At 47.3% G+C, this 10951-nt stretch overlaps 1 protein-coding gene across 1 annotated transcript in view; it reads right to left on the bottom strand.

The window, feature by feature from the left end:
- Positions 1 to 537: 537 nt before the first annotated feature.
- The window catches only part of kif1c (kinesin family member 1C), a gene marked incomplete at its 3' end in the record, with an annotated part of 128756 nt that continues 118342 nt past the window's right edge, over positions 538 to 10951 (bottom strand). Inside the window, 3 exon segments of the mRNA XM_046319964.1 lie at positions 538 to 699; positions 2277 to 2375; positions 9590 to 9662. Coding sequence (XP_046175920.1) covers positions 538 to 699; positions 2277 to 2375; positions 9590 to 9662 — 334 coding nt within the window.

The following is a 10951-nucleotide window of genomic DNA, read 5'->3' as shown; positions in this document are numbered from 1 at the left end:
ATTTGTTCTTAAAAATAAACCTCTATCCCAGGGTAAAGTATTAAAGAAAACATTTTAAAAAGCGTCTCGGGTTTGGCCGGTGTAGGCCGTCATTGTAAATAAGAATTTGTTCTTAAGTGACCTGCCTATTTATATAAAGATTAAATAAAACATTTTAAAAACCTCGTAGCAGACCTCTTGCCAGTAATGTGACAGAGCCAGTGGGGTGTTGTATTTGGAGTGGTAACAATACTGTACCTCGTAGCAGACCTCTTGCCAGTAATGTGACAGAGCCAGTGGGGTGTTGTATTTGGAGTGGTAACAATACTGTACCTCGTAGCAGACCTCTTGCCAGTAATGTGACAGAGCCAGTGGGGTGTTGTATTTGGAGTGGTAACAATACTGTACCTCGTAGCAGACCTCTTGCCAGTAATGTGACAGAGCCAGTGGGGTGTTGTATTTGGAGTGGTAACAACACTGTACCTCGTAGCAGACCTCTTGCCAGTAATGTGACAGAGCCAGTGGGGTGTTGTATTTGGAGTGGTAACAATACTGTACCTCGTAGCAGATCTCTTTGACCGCCTGCATCCTCAGGTCTCTGATGGTAACCCGTTTGGGGTCTTTGCTGATTCGACGACGCTGAGGGATCTGATAGACCCTGAGTGGCTCCCGACGTTTACCACTACTGGGCAGGCCACAGCGCTTTACTATCGACTGGACCTATAGAATTACAACATATACATGTACAGTCCCAGTCAAAAGTTTAAACACACCTTCTCATTCCAGGGTTTTTCTTTATTTTTGACTATTTTCTACATTGTAGAATAATAGTGAAGACATCAAAACGATGAAATAACACATATGGAATCATGTAGTAACCAAAAAAAGTGTTAAACAAATCAACATATATTTTATATTTGACATTTCTTCAAAGTAGCCACCCTTTGCCTCGATGACAGCGTTGCACACTCTAGGAATTCTCTCAACCAGCTTCACCTGGAATGCTTTTCCAACAGTCTTGAAGGAGTTCCCACATATGCTGAGCACTTGTTGGCTGCTTTTGCTTCACTCTGCGGCCCGACTCATCCCAAACCATCTCAATTGGGTTGAGGTCGGGTGATCGTGGAGGCCAGGTCATCCTTCTTGGTCATAAATCCCTTACACAGCTTGGAGGTGAGTTGGGTCATTGTCTTGTTGAAAAACTAATGATAGTCCCACTAAGTGCAAACCAGATGGGATGGTGTATCGCTGCAGAATTCTCAATAAATCACAGACAGTGTCACCAGCAAAGCACCCCCACACCATCACACCTCCTCCTCCATGCTTCACGGTGGGAACCACACATGCGGGGAACATCTGTTCACCTACTCTGTCTCTCACAAAGACACGGCGGTTGGAACCAAAAATCTCAAGTTTGGACTCATCAGACCTAAGGACAGATTTCCACCGGTGTAATGTACATTGCTTGTGTTTCTTGGCCCAAGCAAGTCTCATCTTCTTATTGGTGTCCTTTAGTAGTGGTTTCTTTGCAGTAAAGCCATGAAGGCCTAATTCACTCAGTCTCCTCTGAACAGTTGATGTTGAGATGTATCTGTTACTTGAACTCTGTGGAGAATTTACTTGGGCTGCAATCTGAGATGCAGTTAACTCTAATGAACTTATCCTCTGCAGCAGAGGTAACTCTGGGTCTTCCTTTCCTGTGGCGGTCCTCATGAGAGTCAGTTTCATCATAGCGCCTGATGGTTTTTGCCACTGCACTTGAAGAAACTTTAAAAGTTCTTGAAATCTTCCGTATTGACTGACCTTCATGTCTTAAAGTAATGATGGACTGTCATTTCTCTTTGCTTATTTGAGCTGTTCTTGATAGAATATGGACTTGGTCTTTTAACAAATAAGGCTGTGTCCGGTATACCACCCCTACCTTGTCACAGCACAACTGATTGGCTAAAACACATTAAGGGAAAAAATCCACAAATGAACTTTTAACGAGGCGCACCTGTTAATTGAAATGCATTCCAGGTGACTACCTCAAGAAGCTGGTTGAGAAAATTCCAAGAGTGTGTAACTCAGTCATCAAGGCAAAGGGTGACTACTTTGAAGAATCTCAAATAATCTAAAATATATTTTTATTTATTTAACATTTTTTTGGTTACTACATGACTCCATTTGTGCTATTTCATAATTTTGTTGTCTTTACTATTATTCTACAATAATAGTAAAGAAAAAGCCTTGAATGAGGAGGTGTGTCCAAACTTTTGACTGGTACTGTAGTTATATAACTATGTGTGTGTGTGTACCTTGTTAGCAGGTAGTTTCTCTCTGAGTGAAGATATCAGTCTCCAGCTCTCTTCACAGGATCTCTTATCAGAGTCATCTCCACTGTCTGAGTCTGTATACTGAGGAGAGGAGAGGGTTAATCCACACATCATGTTTTACCAGTCTCTGTTGTTCCAGTAACAGGTCAGTGAGTCAGTCAGTCTCACCAGTCTCTGTTGTCCCAGTAACAGGTTAGTCTCCTCCTCCTCTCTCCTGTACTAACCCTCAGTCAGTCAGTCAGTCTCACCAGTCTCTGTTGTTCCAGTAACAGGTTAGTCTCCTCCTCCTCTCTCCTGTACTAACCCTCAGTCAGTCAGTCTCACCAGTCTCGGTTGTTCCAGTAACAGGTCAGTCAGTCAGTCAGTCTCACCAGTCTCTGTTGTCCCGGTAACAGGTCAGTCAGTCAGTCAGTCAGTCTCACCAGTCTCTGTTGTTCCAGTAACAGGTTAGTCTCCTCCTCCTCTCTCCTGTACAAACCCTCAGTCAGTCAGTCAGTCTCACCAGTCTCTGTTGTTCCAGTAACAGGTAAGTCAGTCAGTCAGTCTCACCAGTCTCTGTTGTCCCAGTAACAGGTTAGTCTCCTCCTCCTCTCCTGTACAAACACTAAGTCAGTCTCACCAGTCTCTGTTGTTCCAGTAACAGGTTAGTCTCCTCCTCCTCTCTCCTGTACAAACCCTCAGTCAGTCAGTCAGTCTCACCAGTCTCTGTTGTTCCAGTAACAGGTAAGTCAGTCAGTCAGTCTCACCAGTCTCTGTTGTCCCAGTAACAGGTTAGTCTCCTCCTCCTCTCCTGTACAAACACTAAGTCAGTCTCATCAGTCTCTGTTGTTCCAGTAACAGGTCAGTCAGTCAGTCAGTCAGTCTCACCAGTCTCTGTTGTGCCAGTAACAGGTTAGTCTCCTCCTCCTCTCTCCTGTACTAACCCTCAGTCAGTCAGTCAGTCTCACCGGTCTCTGTTGTCCCAGTAACAGGTTAGTCTCCTCCTCCTCTCTCCTGTACTAACCCTCAGTCAGTCAGTCTCACCAGTCTCTGTTGTTCCATTAACAGGTCAGTCAGTCAGTCTCACCAGTCTCTGTTGTCCCAGTAACAGGTTAGTCTCCTCCTCCTCTCTCCTGTACTAACCCTCAGTCAGTCTCACCAGTCTCTGTTGTCCCAGTAACAGGTCAGTCAGTCTCACCAGTCTCTGTTGTTCCAGTAACAGGTCAGTCAGTCAGTCTCACCAGTCTCTGTTGTTCCAGTAACAGGTCAGTCAGTCTCACCAGTCTCTGTTGTGCCAGTAACAGGTTAGTCTCCTCCTCCTCTCTCCTGTACTAACCCTCAGTCAGTCAGTCTCACCAGTCTCTGTTGTCCCAGTAACAGGTCAGTCAGTCAGTCTCACCAGTCTATGTTGTTCCAGTAACAGGTCAGTCAGTCTCACCAGTCTCTGTTGTTCCAGTAACAGGTCAGTCAGTCAGTCTCACCAGTCTCTGTTGTCCCAGTAACAGGTCAGTCAGTCAGTCAGTCAGTCTCACCAGTCTCTGTTGTTCCAGTAACAGGTCAGTCAGTCTCACCAGTCTCTGTTGTTCCAGTAACAGGTCAGTCAGTCTCACCAGTCTCTGTTGTTCCAGTAACAGGTCAGTCAGTCAGTCTCACCAGTCTCTGTTGTTCCAGTAACAGGTTAGTCTCCTCCTCCTCTCTCCTGTACTAACCCTCAGTCAGTCAGTCAGTCTCACCAGTCTCTGTTGTCCCAGTAACAGGTTAGTCAGTCAGTCAGTCAGTCTCACCAGTCTCTGTTGTTCCAGTAACAGGTCAGTCAGTCTCACCAGTCTCTGTTGTTCCAGTAACAGGTCAGTCAGTCTCACCAGTCTCTGTTATTCCAGTAACAGGTTAGTCTCCTCCTCCTCTCTCCTGTACAAACCCTCAGTCAGTCTCACCAGTCTCTGTTGTCCCAGTAACAGGTTAGTCTCCTCCTCCTCTCTCCTGTACTAACCCTCAGTCAGTCAGTCTCTCACCAGTCTCTGTTGTCCCAGTAACAGGTTAGTCTCCTCCTCCTCTCTCCTGTACTAACCATCAGTCAGTCTCACCAGTCTCTGTTGTCCCAGTAACAGGTTAGTCTCTCCTCCTCTCTCCTGTATATACTAACCCTCAGTTGTCAGTCTCACCAGTCTCTGTTGTCCCAGTAACAGGTTAGTCTCCTCCTCCTCTCTCCTGTACAACCCTCAGTCAGTCAGTCTCACCAGTCTCTGTTGTCCCAGTAACAGGTTAGTCTCCTCCTCCTCTCTCCTGTACAAACCCTCAGTCAGTCAGTCTCACCAGTCTCTGTTGTCCCAGTAACAGGTTAGTCTCCTCCTCCTCTCTCCTGTACAAACCCTCAGTCAGTCAGTCAGTCTCACCAGTCTCTGTTGTCCCAGTAACAGGTTAGTCAGTCAGTCAGTCAGTCTCACCAGTCTCTGTTGTCCCAGTAACAGGTCAGTCAGTCAGTCAGTCAGCCAGTCAGTCTCACCAGTCTCTGTTGTTCCAGTAACAGGTCAGTCTCCTCCCCTCTCTCCTGTACTAACCCTCAGTCAGTCAGTCTCACCAGTCTCTGTTGTCCCAGTAACAGGTTAGTCTCCTCCTCCTCTCTCCTGTACTAACCCTCAGTCAGTCAGTCTCACCAGTCTCTGTTGTTCCAGTAACAGGTCAGTCAGCCAGTCTCACCAGTCTCTGTTGTCCCAGTAACAGGTTAGTCTCCTCCTCTCTCCTGTACTAACCCTCAGTCAGTCAGTCTCACCAGTCTCTGTTGTTCCAGTAACAGGTCAGTCAGTCAGTCTCACCAGTCTCTGTTGTTCCAGTAACAGGTCAGTCAGTCAGTCTCACCAGTCTCTGTTGTTCCAGTAACAGGTCAGTCAGTCAGTCAGTCTCACCAGTCTCTGTTGTTCCAGTAACAGGTCAGTCAGTCTCACCAGTCTCTGTTGTTCCAGTAACAGGTCAGTCAGTCAGTCAGTCTCACCAGTCTCTGTTGTTCCAGTAACAGGTCAGTCAGTCAGTCAGTCAGTCAGTCAGTCTCACCAGTCTCTGTTGTTCCAGTAACAGGTCAGTCAATCTCACCAGTCTCTGTTGTTCCAGTAACAGGTCAGTCTCACCAGTCTCTGTTGTTCCAGTAACAGGTCAGTCAGTCAGTCAGTCAGTCTCACCAGTCTCTGTTGTTCCAGTAACAGGTCAGTCAGTCAGTCAGTCTCACCAGTCTCTGTTGTTCCAGTAACAGGTCAGTCAGTCAGTCTCACCAGTCTCTGTTGTTCCAGTAACAGGTCAGTCAGTCTCACAGTCTCTGTTGTTCCAGTAACAGGTCAGTCAGTCTCACCAGTCTCTGTTGTTCCAGTAACAGGTCAGTCAGTCAGTCAGTCTCACCAGTCTCTGTTGTTCCAGTAACAGGTCTGTCAGTCAGTCTCACCAGTCTCTGTTGTTCCAGTAACAGGTCAGTCAGTCAGTCTCACCAGTCTTTGTTGTTCCAGTAACAGGTCAGTCAGTCAGTCTCACCAGTCTCTGTTGTTCCAGTAACAGGTCAGTCAGTCAGTCTCACCAGTCTCTGTTGTTCCAGTAACAGGTCAGTCAGTCAGTCTCACCAGTCTCTGTTGTCCCAGTAACAGGTCAGTCAGTCAGTCAGTCAGTCTCACCAGTCTCTGTTGTTCCAGTAACAGGTCAGTCAGTCTCACCAGTCTCTGTTGTTCCAGTAACAGGTCAGTCAGTCTCACCAGTCTCTGTTGTTCCAGTAACAGGTCAGTCAGTCAGTCAGTCTCACCAGTCTCTGTTGTTCCAGTAACAGGTTAGTCTCTCCTCCTCTCTCCTGTACTAACCCTCAGTCAGTCAGTCAGTCAGTCTCACCAGTCTCTGTTGTTCCAGTAACAGGTCAGTCAGTCTCACCAGTCTCTGTTGTGCCAGTAACAGGTTAGTCTCCTCCTCCTCTCTCCTGTAAACCCTCAGTCAGTCAGTCTCACCAGTCTCTGTTGTCCCAGTAACAGGTCAGTCAGTCAGTCTCACCAGTCTATGTTGTTCCAGTAACAGGTCAGTCAGTCTCACCAGTCTCTGTTGTTCCAGTAACAGGTCAGTCAGTCAGTCTCACCAGTCTCTGTTGTCCCAGTAACAGGTCAGTCAGTCAGTCAGTCAGTCTCACCAGTCTCTGTTGTTCCAGTAACAGGTCAGTCAGTCTCACCAGTCTCTGTTGTTCCAGTAACAGGTCAGTCAGTCTCACCAGTCTCTGTTGTTCCAGTAACAGGTCAGTCAGTCAGTCTCACCAGTCTCTGTTGTTCCAGTAACAGGTTAGTCTCCTCCTCCTCTCTCCTGTACTAACCCTCAGTCAGTCAGTCAGTCTCACCAGTCTCTGTTGTCCCAGTAACAGGTTAGTCAGTCAGTCAGTCAGTCTCACCAGTCTCTGTTGTTCCAGTAACAGGTCAGTCAGTCTCACCAGTCTCTGTTGTTCCAGTAACAGGTCAGTCAGTCTCACCAGTCTCTGTTATTCCAGTAACAGGTTAGTCTCCTCCTCCTCTCTCCTGTACAAACCCTCAGTCAGTCTCACCAGTCTCTGTTGTCCCAGTAACAGGTTAGTCTCCTCCTCCTCTCTCCTGTACTAACCCTCAGTCAGTCAGTCTCACCAGTCTCTGTTGTCCCAGTAACAGGTTAGTCTCCTCCTCCTCTCTCCTGTACTAACCATCAGTCAGTCTCACCAGTCTCTGTTGTCCCAGTAACAGGTTAGTCTCCTCCTCCTCTCTCCTGTATATACTAACCCTCAGTTGTCAGTCTCACCAGTCTCTGTTGTCCCAGTAACAGGTTAGTCTCCTCCTCCTCTCTCCTGTACTAACCCTCAGTCAGTCAGTCTCACCAGTCTCTGTTGTCCCAGTAACAGGTTAGTCTCCTCCTCCTCTCTCCTGTACAAACCCTCAGTCAGTCAGTCTCACCAGTCTCTGTTGTCCCAGTAACAGGTTAGTCTCCTCCTCCTCTCTCCTGTACAAACCCTCAGTCAGTCAGTCAGTCTCACCAGTCTCTGTTGTCCCAGTAACAGGTTAGTCTCCTCCTCCTCTCTCCTGTACAAACCCTCAGTCAGTCAGTCAGTCTCACCAGTCTCTGTTGTCCCAGTAACAGGTTAGTCAGTCAGTCAGTCAGTCTCACCAGTCTCTGTTGTCCCAGTAACAGGTCAGTCAGTCAGTCAGTCAGCCAGTCAGTCTCACCAGTCTCTGTTGTTCCAGTAACAGGTCAGTCTCCTCCCCCTCTCTCCTGTACTAACCCTCAGTCAGTCTCACCAGTCTCTGTTGTCCCAGTAACAGGTTAGTCTCCTCCTCCTCTCTCCTGTACTAACCCTCAGTCAGTCAGTCTCACCAGTCTCTGTTGTTCCAGTAACAGGTCAGTCAGCCAGTCTCACCAGTCTCTGTTGTCCCAGTAACAGGTTAGTCTCCTCCTCTCTCCTGTACTAACCCTCAGTCAGTCAGTCTCACCAGTCTCTGTTGTTCCAGTAACAGGTCAGTCAGTCAGTCTCACCAGTCTCTGTTGGTCCAGTAACAGGTCAGTCAGTCAGTCTCACCAGTCTCTGTTGTTCCAGTAACAGGTCAGTCAGTCAGTCAGTCTCACCAGTCTCTGTTGTTCCAGTAACAGGTCAGTCAGTCTCACCAGTCTCTGTTGTTCCAGTAACAGGTCAGTCAGTCAGTCAGTCTCACCAGTCTCTGTTGTTCCAGTAACAGGTCAGTCAGTCAGTCAGTCTCACCAGTCTCTGTTGTTCCAGTAACAGGTCAGTCAATCTCACCAGTCTCTGTTGTTCCAGTAACAGGTCAGTCTCACCAGTCTCTGTTGTTCCAGTAACAGGTCAGTCAGTCAGTCAGTCAGTCTCACCAGTCTCTGTTGTTCCAGTAACAGGTCAGTCAGTCAGTCAGTCTCACCAGTCTCTGTTGTTCCAGTAACAGGTCAGTCAGTCAGTCTCACCAGTCTCTGTTGTTCCAGTAACAGGTCAGTCAGTCTCACAGTCTCTGTTGTTCCAGTAACAGGTCAGTCAGTCTCACCAGTCTCTGTTGTTCCAGTAACAGGTCAGTCAGTCAGTCAGTCTCACGAGTCTCTGTTGTTCCAGTAACAGGTCTGTCAGTCAGTCTCACCAGTCTCTGTTGTTCCAGTAACAGGTCAGTCAGTCAGTCTCACCAGTCTTTGTTGTTCCAGTAACAGGTCAGTCAGTCAGTCTCACCAGTCTCTGTTGTTCCAGTAACAGGTCAGTCAGTCAGTCTCACCAGTCTCTGTTGTTCCAGTAACAGGTCAGTCAGTCAGTCTCACCAGTCTCTGTTGTCCCAGTAACAGGTCAGTCAGTCAGTCAGTCAGTCAGTCTCACCAGTCTCTGTTGTTCCAGTAACAGGTCAGTCAGTCTCACCAGTCTCTGTTGTTCCAGTAACAGGTCAGTCAGTCTCACCAGTCTCTGTTGTTCCAGTAACAGGTCAGTCAGTCAGTCAGTCTCACCAGTCTCTGTTGTTCCAGTAACAGGTTAGTCTCCTCCTCCTCTCTCCTGTACTAACCCTCAGTCAGTCAGTCAGTCAGTCTCACCAGTCTCTGTTGTTCCAGTAACAGGTCAGTCAGTCTCACCAGTCTCTGTTGTGCCAGTAACAGGTTAGTCTCCTCCTCCTCTCTCCTGTACTAACCCTCAGTCAGTCAGTCTCACCAGTCTCTGTTGTCCCAGTAACAGGTCAGTCAGTCAGTCTCACCAGTCTATGTTGTTCCAGTAACAGGTCAGTCAGTCTCACTTTGGCTCAGTCTCTGTTGTTCCAGTAACAGGTCAGTCAGTCAGTCTCACCAGTCTCTGTTGTTCCAGTAACAGGTCAGTCAGTCAGTCAGTCTCACCAGTCTCTGTTGTTCCAGTAACAGGTCAGTCAGTCTCACCAGTCTCTGTTGTTCCAGTAACAGGTCAGTCAGTCAGTCTCACCAGTCTCTGTTGTTCCAGTAACAGGTCAGTCAGTCAGTCTCACCAGTCTCTGTTGTTCCAGTAACAGGTCAGTCAGTCAGTCTCACCAGTCTCTGTTGTTCCAGTAACAGGTCAGTCAGTCAGTCAGTCTCACCAGTCTCTGTTGTTCCAGTTCCAGGTCAGTCAGTCTCACCAGTCTCTGTTGTTCCAGTAACAGGTCAGTCAGTCAGTCAGTCAGTCTCACCAGTCTCTGTTGTTCCAGTAACAGGTCAGTCAGTCAGTCTCACCAGTCTCTGTTGTTCCAGTAACAGGTCAGTCAGTCAGTCTCACCAGTCTCTGTTGTTCCAGTAACAGGTCAGCCAGTCAGTCTCACCAGTCTCTGTTGTTCCAGTAACAGGTCAGTCAGTCTCACCAGTCTCTGTTGTTCCAGTAACAGGTCAGCCTCCTCCTTCTCCCTCCGGTACTGAATCTCCATGTCCTGCAGCCTGGGAGAGAGACCCTGGGGGTTTAACCAGTTGAGCTGACAGACGTTTTGCACCGTTTTGCCATCGTTTTAGTCACCAATAAAGCACGAGGGCAATATTGTATTCATGCAATAGCGCCCCCCTCCCACCTGGAATTGTTAATTTATGTCTGAGAAAAAACCCACTTTCAACACATTTGATCTACAATACAAGTATAAAACCTACATGATGGTGAAACATAGTGAACAATCCCTCTCATACTTTATTATAGGTCGATATATATACAGGGCATTCGGAAAGTATTCAGACCCCTTGGATATTTTTCCACATTGTGTTACGTTACAGCCATTCGGATTAAATAGTTTCCCCCCTCATCAATCTACATACAATAGCCCATAAAGACAAAGCAACAAAAACTCAAATATCACATTTACATAAGTATTCAGACCCTTTGGCTCAGTACTTTGTTGAAGCACCTTTGGCAGCGATTACAGCCTCTTGTCTTCTTGGGTATGACGCTACAAGCTTGGCACACCTGTATTTGGGGAGTTTCTCCCATTCTTCTCTGCAGATCCTCTCAAGCTCTGTCAGGTTGGATGGGGAGCGACGCCGCACAGCTATTTTCAGGTTTCTCCAGAGATGTTCGATCTGGTTCAGGTCCGGGCTCTGGCTGGGTCACTCAAGGACATTCAGAGAATTGTCCAGAAGCCACTCCTGCATTGTGTTGCCTGTGTGCTTAGGGTCGTTGTCCTGTTGGAAGGTGAACTTTCGCCCCAGTCTGGAGCTCCAGTGCTCTGGAGCAGGTTTTCATCAAAGATTCTCTGTACTTTGCTCCATCCATCTTTCCCTTGATCCTGACTAGCAAAAATGTTTTTTTTTAACTGTTTTTACTATGTCATTATGGCTTATTTTGTGTAGATCGATGAGGGGATGAAAAAGTATTTAATTAATTTTAGGCTGTAACAAAATGTGGAAGAAGGGAAGAGACCTGAATATTTCCTGAAGGCACTGCACTTATAATCTGTTTTTTTACCCAAAATATTTCACCTTCTTTATTACTTTACCAAACATATCATGACATTAGTATGCATTTAAAAAATATATATAATTCTAGTTGGTTTCAGGTACTGTCATCTTAAGAGGCTCTCGCTCTCTCTCTCTCTCTCTCGCTCCCTCTCTCTCTCTCGCTCCCTCTCGCTCCCTCTCTCTCCCTCTCCCTCTCTCTCCCTCTCGCTCCCTCTCTCTCTCTCTCTCTCTCTCTCTCTCTCTCGCTCCTCTCTCTCTCCCCTCTCGCTCCCTCTCTCTCTCTC

Source organism: Oncorhynchus gorbuscha, linkage group LG21, assembly GCF_021184085.1.
Source record: "Oncorhynchus gorbuscha isolate QuinsamMale2020 ecotype Even-year linkage group LG21, OgorEven_v1.0, whole genome shotgun sequence".
Taxonomy (NCBI): domain Eukaryota; kingdom Metazoa; phylum Chordata; class Actinopteri; order Salmoniformes; family Salmonidae; genus Oncorhynchus; species Oncorhynchus gorbuscha.
Note: the sequence above shows the minus strand (reverse complement) of the source record. Positions and strands in the feature narration are given on the sequence as shown.